The sequence below is a fragment of the Vidua chalybeata genome, chromosome 3, assembly GCF_026979565.1.
Source record: "Vidua chalybeata isolate OUT-0048 chromosome 3, bVidCha1 merged haplotype, whole genome shotgun sequence".
Taxonomy (NCBI): Eukaryota; Metazoa; Chordata; class Aves; order Passeriformes; family Viduidae; genus Vidua; species Vidua chalybeata.
The window spans coordinates 33,241,408-33,258,539 of NC_071532.1; the positions used below are offsets into that span (position 1 = coordinate 33,241,408).

Genomic DNA, 17,132 nt, shown 5'->3' on the forward strand with positions numbered 1-17,132 from the left:
CTTAAAGGTGCCTTCCAACCCAAACTCTTCTAATATTCTGTGATTCTGTGATCATTGTCCCATGTTAGTGTGCCATTGTTATTCTTGGAGTTCTTTGGGATAACCAAGACATGTTACCCACCTCTGGCAAGTTTCCTGGTGCTTTCCATCGTCACCCTGTCCAGCACCCTCTACTTACAAGCTCCTCTTTGGTCCCTGCAGCCTTTAGCTTACCACCTGTTGATGGCACAGCTCCTAGTGTGCAGAGAAAACACCCTGGTAGTGCCTTGAAGAAGAAGGTTGTGAGGAAGCAGGACAACGTGCCCTTACTGCCCAATAAGCCCATCATCCATGGGGATGGCAGCTTCCCACGCAACTCTTCAGGTAAGCCTGCTCTGTGGCAGCTTTTTCCTGCACGGGTTTTTCCTTGCACAGAGAGCACAAACTGCCTCCTGCCTGAGCCAGCACAGATGGGATCTTGGGTCCATAGTCTGTCCTGAGAATGAACAGCAAATCTACTTTGGAGTTACTCCAGCTTGGTAGTACTGGAACAGTTGGTTCTTAGAAATCTATTGGAAGATTGAGCTGAATAAAGCCGTAGTAAAGGCCTAAGCTCTGGCTTTTGCCCATCTTGATAATCCAAACTACAGCACTGGTGCCAGGAGGCAGCTGTGACTGCAGGGATGAGCTGTGGGGCAGTCTGCCAGGGTGTGCTCACTGTGCACCTACGAATGCCAACAAAATCAGTTGCTCACTCACCATTGGGCCCTCTGCTTGTGCTGCTGTCCGGCTCTGCAGGCAGCTTTTCTGCTATCCCACCAAGGGTTGTCTCTGCATGGCTGTCAGCAGCTTGGTGCAGTTGCGCCTCTGCTCCCAGACGTGCCCAATGGCTCCTCGCTGCCGCCATCCCATGGCCTGCAATGCCAAGAGGGAACAAGCAGTGCCTCCTGTGTCACCCACCCAAACACAGCGGCCGTGTGTAGCAGATGACAGCCAGGAGGGGCTCCCAAACTGTTTGCTGCCTGCAGGAAATACTCAGCAGATAGTCCCTAGTGGCTCTTGTCTCTCCTTTGCGGGTAGCCTGCCTGTGCTGTGATCCCAGGTAGGGTGAGATAAGAAGAAGGGAGCTAGGAATGATACTTGGAATGCTCTTTTCTAGTGACGCTACTTCCATGTCCAGAATTGGCCAGAACTAGCCTGACGTGGCTCTCCATTCACTGTAAATCTAGATGTGTATGTCTACATACTTCTGCAGTGCCATCACCAGTGTCAGTGAATGGGATACATCAGTGACACCCAGATTAGCTCCTGTCTGAATATTTTTGATGTTATGGTTCTTCCATACTTTGTGAGAACATGCAAGGCAGCAAAAAACCCTACACAGTCTAGAATAGTTCATCGAGATTCTGTGCCATATTTATACTCCATCATTTTAGACAGCTCAAATGTATTCATCTACACATTAGAAAATGAGCTTTTGAGTGCATGACATGAAATTTTTGATTGACAGTGCTTTTGGTAACAAATGGGTTTCATAAGAAATGCATTTATCATCTGATTTTTCTCATACCTTGTAAATTTTTTTCCTTACCAAAAAATTCAATTAAAGCAAACCCAGGACAATTGATTATCAAGAGAGTGCATCTGCCAACAATTTGCATTGGTATTTGCATACTTTTTCCCCCAGTCTGCATTTGGAAGGCTTTTTTATCAACCATCTAGACTGGAAATTGCAAGAGAAAGCTTAGGCATTGCAAAGTATGCAAACACATCCATTTGACGACAAATAAATTTCACCTCAGCATCTTGGAAATACAGCCAGTGTGCACCTCTGAAAGAGTAAAAGTTCATGATGCTTGGAAAAAACAAAATCCATAAACTACTCCCTTCCCAATAGTAGGCTAAATGTATGTACACTCAGCTGCCTGTTGTCTAGAATATTTGAAGTCAGTGGAAACAGAGGCGCTGTCAGGTGTGAAGGGTCAGGTATCGCTGTTCCCTGGTCATTGCTCCGTGGGGATTGAGCCAGGCTCAGCAGGGCTGGGTTGTTCAGACTGGACTCGGTGCTGTCGCGAGGCAGCTGCAGGTCTTTCCTCAGGGAGTTTCAGAGTGCCCCCATCCTCAGGGCTGGGGGAAATCAGGGCACTGAGACAAGAAAGGCACCTGAGGGGCTCCCTCCTGGGGTAGCCAGACCTGCTGTCGGCACTATCTCGCAGGGAGTGGGAACTCTGTGGCCTCAGGAACCTGCCGCTGGCTGTGGCACCTGTGCCTAGCTGGGGGAGGTTGGGGGAAAGCAAGGAGCCCCAGGAGCCAGACAGCAGGGATGTTTCTGACCCAGTGCCAGTGTGTGCCACATGGAACCCTGGCTGGGAGATGGGGCTGCAGGCCGCTCCATGGTGGGGTGCCTTGCCCGGGGCTGCAGCGCCCATGGCCAACCCTCTCCTTACAGGGACCTCGGGGACGGCCACTGGTCGGCTTGGTCCTGGTGCCAAGCGCCGAGATCAGCTGCGCCGTGGGAATGGGCAGAAGGACACAGTCTCTTCAGACCCACAGCAGTCCTTGCTGGAAGCACTCTCCTTGCTCAGCAGAGACGACTGGTAAGAAAGGCCCCGTTCACTCTGTGTCCCTCTTAGCATTAAGGTAGGTTAGAAGAGTGTCTTGCTAGTACCTCTGAGCCCCGAGAGCCCAGAGGGCCAAAGGGCACTGGTGAAACCACTGCAGAGCAATGAGAGGATAAGGATTTGTGAGCAGCCTTTTCTTGGCCTGGCTCTGCAGCAGTGCTCCAGCTGCAGCAGGTCCGTGCTGTTTCCTTGCTTTGCCTGCTGCTCCATGGAGCTGCAAAGGCAGTCTTGAGGGAAGAGAGAAAGCTGTGGACTGCAGTGATTTGCTGACTGAAGGCAGAAGCAGGATGGCAGCAGTTTTGAGTGTAGAGATTTAGATGCCTTGGGCCACTAGGCCAGTGGGACTGAGTAAGATTCCTCTCTGCTCCCGCTGCTGACAGCAACGGCAGGTGACAGGGTATTCCTGTGACCTCCTGCATGTGAGTCCCAGAAGCAGCTCCAGGGAGTTCCTCTTTCTGAGAAATGGACTGAGTTGTGCTTTCAAGTCCCTCAGCCTGTCAATACTCCTGAAGGGCTCATGGCAGAAGAGAAGGAAAAAGAAATAAAATCCTCTAGGAATCTTGCATTCTTAGAATGCAACTTTTTCCTTCTCACTGCTTCATATGGGCCTGAGATGTTTTGTCAATACTCACAATGTGTCCCAAAATTCTACACAGACAGAAGGAGGCCCAGAGGTGATACATCTGCAAATGTCAGGTGATATTGGTTGTCTTTTTGATGTCTGGGTTCATTCACACAGGGATAAGGACTCCATTCACACTGGGATAAGCATGAAAATCAGCCATGATGCATCTCCTTGTGCAGTCGCCTTTGCTCTGCCCTTTCTCTTCTGCTTTCTCTTCCCATTTCTCTTTGGTGCCCTGTGAGGTGCAGAGAGCTTCTGCAGGTATGGGGGGTCCAGATGACACCCAGAGGTGCCTGTGGGATTGGTCACCAGCCCTGTGCTGCAGCCCTGATGCCTCACATACCTTCCTGTAGCTAAGGGTCTGCACAAAGCAAGTACTGAGAGACAGAGTTGTTTGCACCTTTTAAATAACATGTTGCTGTTGTGGGGGTTGATTTAGGTAGGAGTATTTTGGGAAAAGCCAGAATTTCAACAGTTCTTGCCGAGGTGTGGAATCTTCTGGAACACTGTGCTGCTTTTTGGGGGAAGGTGTGTGGTGCAGTGGAGTGGGTAGATTATAGAGGCCTAGATTATAGAGTGGTAACTCAGTTACAGAGTGGCAGCACAGACTCTCACTGCTGAACTGCCTGCTGGGGCTGACAAAGAAGGAAAATGTCTCAGTAACAGCCCAATGGGACTGTGTCTCAGGGACAGGTACAGGGAGCTGACAAGAAACAGCAGCATGGCCTGGCCTCACAGCTTCTAGGAAGTAGAGACAGAGAGACTTCATGTGCCAGAGATTTTCAGAAAGGCCACAAATGAAGACTCTCAAACCCCTCTCTTTGCCTCTTGGATTTTTGTATGCTTTTGACAGCCACAGCATCCTGTGGCAACATGTTCTACGATTTCATTAAATACTCCTTGAAAAGCATCTCCCATGGTTTGACTGAGCTGCCAGCCTGATCATTTCAGAGGGTGCTGCCTATTTCTTGGGTAGAGAAAAAAAAATCAATCTTTTTGTTACGTGCCTTTCAGGGAGCTGAAAGAGAAGGGACTCTTCATCATCAAAGACCTGGCTGAGTCCCATTCAGAAGTCCTGCTTTGTCAACTTCATGAGATTTGCTTGGCAGTTACCAGCGAGGTGAGAACATTGTTCTGAATTGTTCCCCACACTTCATACATGGGTGTGTAGAGTAGGTATGTGCTTGTTCATCTCCATGTGTGCTCAGGGATTGCCTTCATTTCTGGTTTTAGACCTTCTATTTCTAATGTCTGTGAGCTATCTGTAGGATCTGTGTGTACGTGCAGCTGTATTTACTGGTAGTTCGGGTATCTGACACTTGTCTTTGAGTGTGGTACCATTATAATGCAATGCAGAAACTGAGACGCTAATGACATTATATGCCAGAGTCCCAGTCTCTGCCCAAGCTGTAATTCAACACTGCAAATTAGTCTGTAGACCTGAGCCTGTGTTTTCTGTTTCCTGGCTGAGTGCTTCAACTACAGGTGTTGCTTTTTTGAACAGGAGCACCTGAGTCTTTTATCTTTATGACTTGTGCCTTTATGGTTTGAAAGCAGCCCTTGCTTTATTTTGCTTCTTTGTTTTTCAAACAAAAGGCCCTAAAATCAAAGCAGTTGACATTATAGAAGGGTAAAGTAGAACACTTTAGTGAAATATATATTTTTATGCCTGCAGTAAGCAGGTCTGAGGGCAGAAATTGGTGCCAGAGTAAGTACTCTTCTGTGCTTGGGCTCTTCTGCTCTTACTGTGCTTTTATGTTCCTCTGGACACAGTAGGACGTGTTGTCATTTCCTGGGAGTTGTGTCCAAGGAAACTGGTTTTCTTTTCAAGGTGATTCTTATGTTTCCCCTCATGACTTCCCCAGGTGACCGACCTCCGGTCAAAGGTGTCCTACTCTGCAGTGATTACTCTGGGAGAGCTGTTTGCGATCTTGAGGACGGAGATGGATTCTGAGGTGGATGAGGTTGCTCCAGTCCTTCTCCACATGGTGTGGAACTCCCCAGCGTTTGTTCAGAAGGCAGCCTGTCAAGCCCTGGGGACCATGGTGGAGAATGTAACTCCTGCACGAGCAATGACTGTTCTCATTGACAGGGGAGTCAAGTAGGTTCTTCCTCTTTAGTGATATTCTTCTCCTTCTAGTGTGTGGGTGGGGGAAGGGATGAGAGAGAGAATGGGAATAGTGGGAGGGAAGGGTCCTGTATCCTGCATCTTCTGTGAACTCACGGATTTGATTCTCTGATCAACCTCGTTTCTTTCCTCTTCTCACCTGTTTCTGCCGTCCTGCAGCCTATTAGTTCTCAGAATCACAGAACTGTAGAATATGGGGAGTTGGAAGGGGCCCATCAGGACCATCGAGTCCAGCTCCTGGCCTTGCACAGAACAGCCCAAGGGTCACACCGTGTGCCTGAGATTGTTGTCCAAATGCTTCTTCAACTCTGTCAGGCTTGGTGCTGTGACCGCTGCCCTGGGGAGCCTGTTGCACTGCCCAACCACCCTCTGGGTGAAGAAACTTTTTCCTGATATTCAAACTAAAACTCCTCTGACTCAGCTTCCTGCTGTTTCCTGGAGTTCTCCCAGTCTGTCAGATTTTCCTAGACGTGGTGAACGGTGGGGAGGTGAAAGTGCCAGCAAAGGCCAAGGATAGAGCCTTGTGCTTTTGTGGGAAGAGGGACAATTGCAATTGCAGCTGTGAGCACTGTTTGGTATTTCACAGCACTAAGCACATAGGCCCTGGGGAAAACCACATATCCTCATGATGCCATTAACCTGAGAAATAAGGAGGGTACTTGCTGGGGCGTGGAGCACATGGGGGAGAATGTGCTGGGTGTGGCTCAGCCTGCACAGCAGGTGCAACTCCTGCCAAAAGGAGGACTTGTATGACTGTCCTGGCCTTAGAGCTCTACTTTCTATTCAAACTGGTGTTTCATGTTAGCCTTCAGATGATGAATCACTTTACAGGCACCTTCACAGGCTGAGTGCAATGGGACAGCTGAAGCAAATGCTGCTTTAAGTGTTGGTGCTGGGCCTAATAGTTCCCAAGAGACACTCTCTAGAACAGGACAACCTGGCTAAACCGACTGCCACCCTTTCCTCAGCTTTGCAATAGGGTAAAAACACTCAGATGTATCCCTTACCAAGCTTTAGAAAAGAAACAGGCTGCATTGCTGGATATTCTACAACTTCCCGGCTCACAGCATGTTTTCCCTGCATTTGTTTTTTTCCGAAGGTCTGCAGGTTTGGGGATGAATGGGTGGAAAGAGCCTTAATCCTGCTGCAGCTCTGTGCAGTGGGGGCCTTCTAATGGGTCAGCATGAATTGTCCTTAATTTCTAAATAATTTATATGTAATCAATTCCTTTAATCTTTCTCTGAGTAAATTTTGGGAAAGAAATTGAGTATCAGATAGTGCAGAGAGACTGAATTCCTCCCTCTTCCTTGCAGGCAGTCCTGCTGTACAATGCTAACTTTGTGTTTATCTGAGGACAGAACCTTCTACAGGTGTCTGAAGTTGCAGGGAGAACCCAGGCTCCTTCCCCCAGCAAGGACAGGGAGCACGCTCTGGCCAAGGCCTGTGCTGCTGTTGCTCCTTCTCCCTGTGCCCCAGGGTTTGTTCTCTTCTTCCCAGGAGCCGCTACGTCCAGGAGCGTAAGTGTGCGGCTGAACTCCTCCTGTCCTTGATGGAGAAAATGGGAGTCACGAAGCTTGCAAGCACACCCAGGGCTGAGATGCTGGCACACGTGGCAGGGACACTTGCTCAGGACTGTCACCAGGACACAAGGTAATGATCTTCATTTCACCTCCTAAAACGGGAAAACGGGTTTGTGTCTGGCTATAAAAGGTAAAACCACAAAAGAGTGGAAACTAAAGGAAATAATAGGTTACCTCACAGTGTGGATAAGGGTCATAGAATCATGGAATATGCTGAGTTTGAAAGGACCCATCAGAGTCATCAAGTCCAGCTCCTGGCTGTGTGCAGGACACCCTAAGAGTTACTTCATGTGCCTGAGAGAAATGTCCAAACACTTCTTGATCTCTGTCAGGCTTGGTGCTGTGACCACTGCTCTGGGTTGCCTGGGGAAATGACTGTACTGGGTAACCTGAGGTTGGCCAGCAAGAAGGACATTGCCAACTTCCTGTGACTTGAAGGATTCTTTACTGAGATCAGAAGAGCTCCGATTAGCCAGTCAAACAGTTTTGATTTGCCTTAGGTGCACAAGATAAAGCCAAAGTGTTGGCTAATGTTCATCACTGAAGGATCCCAAACATCTGTTTCTCATTAACTTAAGACTTCCCTAGAAATATTTCAAAGGTCTTTAGCCAATGTATTCAGTCTTTCTAAACCTCTTCTGCAGATCTGTAGAATGCTGTTATCTGTGGCTCAGTGACCTCCGAATTTCTTCTTGAAGAAAACTGTGGTTTCCTAGTGGCAAAATCAACCCAAACCACCAAAATCTCCTTACTTTGATGATTAAATTCCCATTAATAGCTGCCAAGAACACCAGAGTAATTAGCTGCCCCTGTGCATACATATAGTATAGAATAATCAAAAGCAATCATGAGGTGTTTTGTTCGGGCTTCCCTGCCAGTAAAAGAAATGCAAATTATTGTGCAATGCCAGAAGGACACTGCTAATAAGCTCTGACAACAAAGCAGATGTGTTTTGCTTGTTCCCTGGGATACTTTGATCCCACAGAAGCACACCCACAGTTTCAGAGTGAAATGGTATTTTTCTGTGGCCCCACATTCTCCTCTTGCCTCTTATGTTCAGCTGACAACACTGTGCAGTGTCAAGTGAAGTAAATCTCCCTCTTTGCTGAGTAGGTAATGCCTTCTCATGCAAGCATTGCACCTGATGAGTTTAAGGTATCAGCCTCTTCTGTTAACATCTTCCTTTGTTCACTTTTCTCTCATTTCTTTCCTTCCTTCCTTAGGCATTATGGACAGGAGATGGTGAAGATGTTGCTGAATAATCAAAAATTTAAAAAGCTTTTGGAACAATCTCTTTCCACCCATGACCTGGCAGATATCCTGACAAGAATTAAGAAGAAAGTAAGTGCTTGGCAGAAGAAGTGTCTCCTTTGTGCAAGTATTGCCACTGCTAATATGAGATCAAACATACCCAATGTGTCTTTATCTCATTCCTCTTCTGCTGCATCATTTTGCACCTGGGAATGAGCTGTTAATCCTCAGCCTGTTCATCTGCAGACCAGAGAGGAACTGATGTTATTAGGGAAAAAAGTGGGGTTTTGAATTCTTTGAATATCACAAAGGGGAAAGGGAAAGTGGAGAAAATGGGTTTACATTCAAGGGTAGGGCCCCACTGTGCTCTCCTTACTCTGCCGCCAGTAAAGCAATTAAGTGAGAATAGTGCTTCTGAAGATAACAAGAGTCTTTGCAAAAGACACCGGAAGTAGTACTGCCAAGAAAATTTCCAAATATACAAAAGATGTCCAAGTCAATCCTAATTACTGCAATTACTGTCTGTCTTTTGGGAATACTGCCCTGCTGTCAAGCCCTGTGGAGCTGGAAGAAGCTTGATGAATTCAGCAGCATCTAGTGGAAAATCATTTGTTTGTTTGGGGGGGATTTTTTTCTTTTTATCTACATTATATTATAGCAGGGAGTGTGCCTTTGTGCAGGAACAGGGAGAGTAAGTGTTGAACCAAATCAACTTCCAACACAGTGGGTCAACCCCCAAGTAGTCCAAATCTGCTGTTTCCTTTAAGAGCACTCATTGCCTACCAGTTTGCATTATTCCCATTTAAACTCAAGACTAATGAATTTGGGATTTTAGACTGCTGCTCAGTATGATAGCACCCATAACCTGCCTTGGGCTATTGTAAACAAAGAGTTGGCATCACTGAATCTCTGGTCCATTTATTTCTGTAAGTTAGGAAATGTTTCCCTAAGCCTTGGTAGCAGTGATCCTGATTCTAACTTGTGTTTTAATCAGGGGATTTTTTATTTTATATTCTAAAGATTCATGGAGTTTCTTGATGTCTTTGTAGGGGATGGAAAACCAGAAGGGTGAACACCCATCTGTCAAGAACCTGGTGAAGAAGAGGAACGATGGCTTGAAGAACCCCCAGGACACATTGCCTTCTAGCAAACGGTACATTGGTCAGATGTGAGCACTTTCATCAGATGTGACAAAGCACATGACATGTGCTTTACATGCCTCTTCCTCAGGAAAATCTTTCTGGTGGAGATGACCACTGCCAGAGATTGTTTCCTTTCCCTACAAAAAGTTTCTGCTGCCTGACTTGGGACAAGTAAATTCAACCAGGGTTTTTTTTCATCCGAGTGGAGTCTTTCGTCTTTCTTAGATGGATGTTTTAATGAGAAGTCCCAGTCTTGAAGCAAGACACCATTCCCCAAAGATGCAGTTCTCATCCATGTGGTTTGGCCTGGCTGATTCATGGTTTTTTTACCCTCAAACAGTACAAAGTTTGAGTAGTAAGTAGCAAAGCAATTCCTGAGCAATTTTGGTCAACAGGTGTCTCAATGTGGACTTGTTGTCTTGATATTCTTGTCCTTCATATGGTTTACTTGATGGACAGCACGTTTGGTTTATTTCCCTGTGTGCTGCAATCAGCGTTTAAGACAGGAATTTGGTCCTTGCTGTCTCTTCATGCCAGTGGCAGAGCTACTTGTACCTGTTCTCCTCTGATAACAGAGGGGATTTATTTAGCTCTGTCATGCTCAGCGGGGGCAGGAAAGTGACCACGTGCCTCAGTAGCATCTTCCCATGCTCATGGAAGAGACAGGTTGATCCAGGAGAATTGTTCCCAGTGGGTTTGTTAAGTTGTGGATCTATTCTCTAGGGAAGCAAATGAAATGTGAGCATAGTTCTGGCATGTCTGGCTTCTGTTTTTATATCTGTTACTGATTTTCTGGATCCTTCAGAAATGCCCCTGTTCATCTGTTCAGATGCATTGGAGCTACTTTTCCAGATTGCCATGCCTGGCTTTAGAGGCACTTCTCCAGAATGATGTGTTTCCTTATTATAAGACACACATGTCCCATATGAGGAGGCATTTAAACTAGGAAGTAGTGTCTCTCTTTCCCCACAAAAGCAATGTGACCTGTGTGCCTTGGAAGTCATCTGAAGATAGATCAGATGCATCTCATCCTTGGTTTTCCTGAGTGAGCATTGGGAGAATGTTACTTGCAGGTTGTATCCCATAAAGATGGTCATGAGGTCCACGTTGTTCTTCAGAAACTCATGATTTTCTAGCTTGAAATCACATTGCTAGGAAAGCTCCTCAAGACGTTTTGCTCACAATTAACTGAAGGTATTATCACCAACAGATCCTAATTTGGTTTTATTTTCCAGGGTGAAGTGTACCTCTGATGGACGCCTCCTACACCATGCAAAAGCCCGGGTCACGTTACCTGCAGCTGTGGAAGAGATGGAGCCACTCCAGAAGCTTTACCATCTCCTGCAAGCCAAGGGGTTTCAGACACGGATGGAAGGAGTGGCACTCCTCCTAGACCTGTCCAAAACCAAACCCCAGCTCATCTCCACTAACATTGTCCAAGTATGGAGGGTATCTTCATTGTTCCTTTCCTTTAGCTCCTTTCCCAAGCCTGTAGAAGTAAAGTTAATTTAGTGTGTCTTGGCAGTACATCCTGACTGTTTGGGACAGGCTGGTCCCTCTTACCCAGAGAAATTGAATTCAGGTCCAGGCTTCAGGACAAGTTTTTTCAGTCCAGCTGTATTTGTCTGGCAGGTGTCTATTGATACTGTTGATCAGATGATGACAGAATTTTCTGCTGGTATAACTGCTGCTGTCTCCTACTCCCAGTTGGGTTAAGTGAAGGGAATACAGCCAGTGAAAGCAATAAAGGCAATATTCTCTAGACAAAAAATGGGTTTGTGTGCGGAAGAGAAGTTTCAGGCTGGGTTGGTTTCAATGATATGTTTTTAAAAGGATACTTCTGTAAACTCCATCTTGTCTGGCACAGGCACAACTCTGGCTACTCATTTCCATCCTCGTCCCTATTCCTCTTGGTAAAGATGGTGCTCACCCTTCTTGGGGGGCCTTTTTTTCTCTTTGGAAAAGGAGGAAAACAGCTAAGGACAGATCTGTTCTTTCTCCTCCCAGTAGATGCTTTTTCCCTTCTTCCAGAAAATGGTGCCTGATAATGGGGCTGTCAAGGGACTGAACCTGCTCTACTGAGAGCTGTACAGCACATTACATTTCAGAAGTCTACCTGTTAGTTAGAGAAATGGTCTGAATCCTGGAAGAGTTGATCAGAGCCCTGCCCTTCTCCAGACACAGGTTCTGAGACAGACAAAATAAAACTTAGACCTCCTCCAGCCACAGTTTTGGCAAAATCATAATTGCCCTCAGTACTTGAGACAACTGTATAGAAAACTGGGCATTGTAAATATCTCATTCCATACTTGTAAAGCAAAGGTAGCCTTTTGCATTTATAAATGGAATTGATTAAATGATTTATAGGTGGAGAGAAATACCACAGGAACTATTCTGTCCCCAGCCAAACCTCTAAAAACAGATGAAAATCTTTCAAGCAGCATGAGGTTGCACAACCATTCCAGTGAGTGGCCCACAGGAAAACACTGAAATTGTGCAAGCAAGGGCTGACCTGACAGAAAGGATCACTTTCACTTTTACATTGCTGAGTGGTCATTTCTACATCCCCTCTTCAAACAAGGTCATTTTAATCCAGATTTTATGTTGTTTGTTCTCTTCACAGATTTTTGATTATTTTGTCTTGAGAATATTTGACACACATAAGAAAGTAAAGCAGAAGGCACTGGATGTGCTGGCAGAAATCATAGGCCTCCTGGAAGATGCCCTGAACCCGGTGATCATCCGTTTGGTGGAAGGGATAACAAAGAACCTAAACTCAAAGGATCCCAGGGTTCATGCCGCAGCTGTGAATGCACTAGAAGAATCCATTGCTCATTTAGGTAAGGCTGAGGCCTGGCATGGACTCTCCTCAACTGTGTCTCTGTCTCTCCAACACAACAGAATGCTGAGTGCCTTGATAGCTGTTGTTGTCTGTGGAACACTCCAGCTGACACCCACCAGAAGCTGTGGAGCTGCAGTCCTTATGCAACAGTCCCCCAACAGGATTGAATGTGATCAGCATTTCCCAAAAGTCCCACGTGCCCTGGGCTCTGTGCTGCTGGTCTGAAGAGAAAGTCCTGGACTACAGCTTTGCTACAATTCAGAGGCAAAGGGGTTTTGGAGTTTGCTTGAACCCTGTCTGCCTTCCCAAATGAACAGCTTTGCTGTTGGCATGAAGGGACACTGGCCCATCAGAGCTTCTGCAGAGCAGCCACCTGGAAGGCTCTACATTATAGGCATTAGCTGCCTATTTTCCACCTTTCTTCTTTGTCTTCTTTTTTCAAAGGGGAACTTATGATTCACCAAGTTCATTTCTTTAAAACAAACAGGTCTAAATCCAGCTGTCAATGATGCCTTGTTCCACATGTTGTTTTGCATGGGGCAAGATGGCTCCAGCAAATAGGCAAGGGCTGCCCTAACTTCCTTTGCCACACAGATGTGTGTCAGCTCTGAAAATGCCACACTGGGGGAATACGCCTGAAAGATGAAGTGTTGAAGAGGCATGTCTTCAAGGGGAGTTTCCCCTTTCTCCATCTCAGCTGCTCTGTGAACTCGTGAACTGTCTAACTCTGTGTCTCAAATATGGGCTTCTTCCTTTTTGCTCTGGGATGCAAAACCTTTTCACTGCTTACATGTGACTGAACTCTTAAGGTCCCTGATGTGAAATGTTTTAACATAGCTCCTGGTACAGCAGACAACTTTGGATTTACAAATGTGAAAGGAGAGCTTTTCTTTTGGAATTTTAAACCCTGCCAAGTAGGCTGGAAGGAAAGAAGAAAAGGATACAAAAATCAGCAGAATATTACTTTATTTTGTAAAATAGGATTGCCCCTGCCCTTTCCCTCCCCACTGTCCTTTCTCCTATGACCTCAGAAGAGTCAGCAGAAACATGTCTTTCACTTGTAGATAAAGTATCACTGATGAAAGAGCTCAGCCACCAATGGAGCCAACTGAGTGGCGAAGCTCTGCTGGATGTCACGGAGTGTATCACAGGTATGGCCTCCCCTCCTAAGCCAAGAGGTATTTACCGGGAATGCCTGGGAATAGACAGTAGAGTAGCTCCTCCACATCAGGAGGTGCTGAGCTTGTCCCTCCTGCCCAATAGCCCGGGCAGGGGTATTTGGCAGGTTTTCCCTGGCTGCTGCAGAGCTGTGCAGCATCTGCAATGGGGGCAGCGCTCAGCCTCGGGGCTGAGCTCTCACTGGGCATCTCAGAACCCACCTCCAGGAAAGGGAGGGGCTAAAAATACCACAGCTGGCTCCTCTCTTGGAAGCTCAGGGACATCTGTGATCCTTTAGGAAAAGTGGTAGCAAATGCTGTTCCAGGGGATGAGTTTGTTTTGTTCTCACAGAATTCTTACTTTGCTCTTGAAAAGTTTTGAGGCTGAACCGTGCAGAGCCTGGGGGTCACAACTTAGGTCAAAACTCACCACACAGAGTATATCACACTCTATCAGATACTCTATTAGAGTCTATCACACGTATCCTTGCATGGATTTAGTACAAGGCAGCCTTTAGGGGCACAGGGGCAGAAGCAGAGTGCTGAGGCTGCCTGCCAGTGCTGTCCACGTGGCATTGGACTGAGCATTTCAGGGTGTGCAAACAGTGTCTTCCTGTGTCAGCACTGTCCAAAATGCTACAAATGCAGCTGATAATTGATTCCTCAGAGGAGCTTGCTATGTCAGCAGTAGCCAAGGAATGGAAAAATTATAATCTCAGTATATAGTAGAGAAGACGATTGATAGCCTTGCTTTAACTGGGGCTAAACATACTGTTAATTATGCCAGCATCTTTAAATGCAAGTTGTAATACACTTTGTGTCTTCATTATGAATCTCAAAAGGGCATGTTCAGTGATTGGGAATGTCGAAGGCTCTTTAAAACCACCACAACAGAGCATTTGAGTAAAGTAGATCTCCAGGAATAGGGAATTTAGTTTTGCAGTTATTTTGATCTCTTTTTCAAAGAAAGGAATGAACGTGAATTAGGACTACTTAAAAAGTGCAAATGTAATCTCTGAGGTTTAGTGGGAACAGACAGCTCTTTCTCTTCTCAAGTTCCATAGTGACCAATGTCTTTAATTGCATTTAAATTCAAATGAACTCCCATTTTGAAATGCGTACCATAATCCTTTTCCTGCTTAGCAGAATTGGTTTTGGGTACTTTCAGGAGATGTTTCAGTGTTGATGACTGCTGGTGGATTAACAGCATAGAGAAAATGAAGTCTCTTCCACCACAGAGTAATAAATAGCTACTACATAACATTTTGCCTGATCAGAAAATAAGAATGATCTCCAGAGCATTTCAGGTTTTGGCCAAATCTGCCATGCAAGGAGCCTGTTGTTAGCAAATTTTTGTCTGTGTTTGATAGAGTTCAGAAAATGAGCAGAGAGCAGATATCAGAGACAATGTGAGAAAACACTTGTGTTTTGGTTAAATTTCAGTCCCCTGTGTAGCATTTTTCTTTCTCTATGCCCCTATTTATTTATTATTTATTAATGTCCACTGGGACATTATAAGAAAAAATACCATTAACATTGGGAGGGGAAATGCCATTAAAACGTGAAGATGCTCAAATGCCATGGCAATGGGGTCTGGGTAATTCTCGAAGACACACTGAGGTTTGAAACAGCTCTTTGTTGGGAGCCACAAAAGCATTCTTCCAAAGATACCAGGTAGTCATCGATGTCTCTAATCCAGCTGTCAAGCAGCAGCCATCTCTGGTGGGCTGGAGTTTTGAAGTGTGTTCTAATAGTGACCCTTTCCTGTGTGCCACTGAGCAAAGGGAAGAGGCAGATTAGACTTTTGGCACTTGACATCAAAGTTACAAAAACTGAATCACCCCTTTTATTAGAAATCACTCAATTGCCTCCCTATGGTGCGTTTCCAAATCTTCAGTGTGGGTTTAGAGAACTTTCTAATGGAAATAAAAGGCAATATGACATTTCATTCATTGTTCATGCAGAAACAGATTGTGAAATGATTTAGTAAAGGTACAAAGTCTGCCACAGGTACAAGGCTCTGGTTGGAGAAATTAGTCCTGAGGGGTTGGTGGTTCTGTTTCAAGGATTACCAGCTGCTTTGCCCGTTTCTGGGTCATGGGGCTCTGTGTGCTATTTCACTGATCTTAGCCAGAGAGGCTTCCAAGAAGCAAACCTAGAGGTAGATCCTTGTTGGCATTGAGGTTGGTGGGTAAGAAGCTGTGTCTCTCTCCCGGCAGTGCTTGTGGAATGGGTTTATCCCAGGAGCCCTGAAGTCGTCCAGCGCTACGCCCTGCCCGTGCTCTGGTCTTTCCTGGAGAACAACGCGCTGCCCGTCCGAAGCGCCAACGTCCGCAGTGTGGTCACCAAGCTTGCCAATGCCCTCTATGAGGTGATGGGCACCAAGCTGAAGAAGTGTGCAGCCAGCAAGCCTCCACACATGTGGGAAAACCTCTCCAACATTTTGGGCTGGTGAAGGTTTGATGTTCTCCAGAAAGCTGACCAAGTGCTGAGTTGGACTCCCCCGGATGTGACTTTTTCGCTGTGCCAAAAATTACGAAATACTAAGGAAGGGTGTGCATCTGCCCCCGCTCTCTCCATTGTCCTTCCTAGTCATGACATGGGGGGCCTGAAGCAACTCCATAGTGAGGACAAGGTGAAGGCCGAGCATGGCTCAGCCTCACATAGAGGTGAGGTGGGAGCTGGGCTGCTCTGTGGCAGGAGGAGGGTCTTGTGCCAGCCCAGATAACCTGTGCACATTGCCAGAGAGAAGTTGTGCCCTGCATGTGCCCCCTGCAATGGACTGTGCTGCTCCCAGTGCCCCAGAGCTTTAGGGCTGCTCAGCTGAGGGGCAGGGAGAGGAGCAGGAGGGTGCATGTGCAGCTGAGCCATTCCTGGAAAGCACAGGGCTCTGGGCTCCCTGCTGTCCCAGGGCAGCCCAGAGGCCAGGCTGTTCCTGTGGCAGCTCTGTGGAAGTGGGTCAGGGTTTTTGCCCTGGCCTTCTTTAAGGGGCTGCCAGCAGGAGCATGTTTCCCTGTGCAGCTGTTTAGAAGTTTCCAGGAAGTCTGTCCCATGAAATATGGAGTTTTATATGCTCTAGTTTTGCATTGTGGCCTTAGTTACGCTTGGTCTCTCCACTTTGCAGATCTGACTGGCTGCAGTCGTACCAAGAAGATTTCTCTGGACACTTCCTATGTTCCCTTATCCTCAAAGTCCTTGCCTCCAGTCCAGAAGAGCTCTCTTTCCTCCAAGCTCAGAAAGAAGCTACCAACTGTCTGAAGAATGTTTCAAGAATAGGATTTATAGCATTTTTAGAATGCCATAGAATTTTATAGAATATTTTTTAAATAGTTACTTTTGTACATATGTTCTCATAGTTTTGAATAAATGTGTTTTGATTGTATCTTTAAATTTTGATAACATCTTTTTAATTGGATATATTTTATTTTAATGATTAAAAAAACCTAAATAAATAAAATGTAAATAAACCAAAAGGAGAATGTGAGACCAGGACCTGCTAACCTAGAGGTTATGGGAGTACAGCTGACTCGATGTGCCAGTGTCTCACCACATCCTTTCCTCATTGAGCCACTCTTCCTCTTTTGCCATATTTTCTTTGTGTCATTTGTGCTGCTCTTTGTTGCTTGGCATTACAACAGGGCCACCTGTTCCTCTTCCTCTTTTGCCATATTTTCTTTGTGTCATTTGTGCTGCTCTTTGTTGCTTGGCATTACAACAGGGCCACCTGTTCACATGTTTGGGGGACAATGGACTCAAAAGATCCTGTATAGTCAAAAATTTTCTACCTGGATGTGTTCTGTGCTCACA

The 17,132-nt window shown here is 46.1% G+C and overlaps 1 protein-coding gene across 4 annotated transcripts in view; it reads left to right on the forward strand.

The window, feature by feature from the left end:
* Positions 1–16,735, forward strand: part of TOGARAM2 (TOG array regulator of axonemal microtubules 2) — a 32,664-nt gene extending 15,929 nt beyond the window's left edge. For 2 of the 4 annotated variants that reach the window (XR_008430195.1, XR_008430197.1), the window contains 12 exons: positions 202–363; positions 2,429–2,576; positions 4,240–4,345; positions 5,091–5,326; positions 6,851–7,003; positions 8,157–8,274; positions 9,234–9,337; positions 10,562–10,766; positions 11,950–12,166; positions 13,233–13,319; positions 15,545–15,994; positions 16,450–16,735. Coding sequence is in view for 1 of the 4 variants with exons in the window: in XM_053939254.1 (XP_053795229.1) it covers positions 202–363; positions 2,429–2,576; positions 4,240–4,345; positions 5,091–5,326; positions 6,851–7,003; positions 8,157–8,274; positions 9,234–9,337; positions 10,562–10,766; positions 11,950–12,166; positions 13,233–13,319; positions 15,545–15,780 (1,772 nt within the window). In the remaining 3 variants the exon portion in view is untranslated. The remainder of the gene's footprint in view (positions 1–201; positions 364–2,428; positions 2,577–4,239; positions 4,346–5,090; positions 5,327–6,850; positions 7,004–8,156; positions 8,275–9,233; positions 9,338–10,561; positions 10,767–11,949; positions 12,167–13,232; positions 13,320–15,544; positions 15,995–16,449) is intronic. The other 2 variants (XR_008430196.1, XM_053939254.1) reach the window with 2 other exon arrangements.
* The last annotated feature ends 397 nt before the right edge of the window (positions 16,736–17,132 follow it).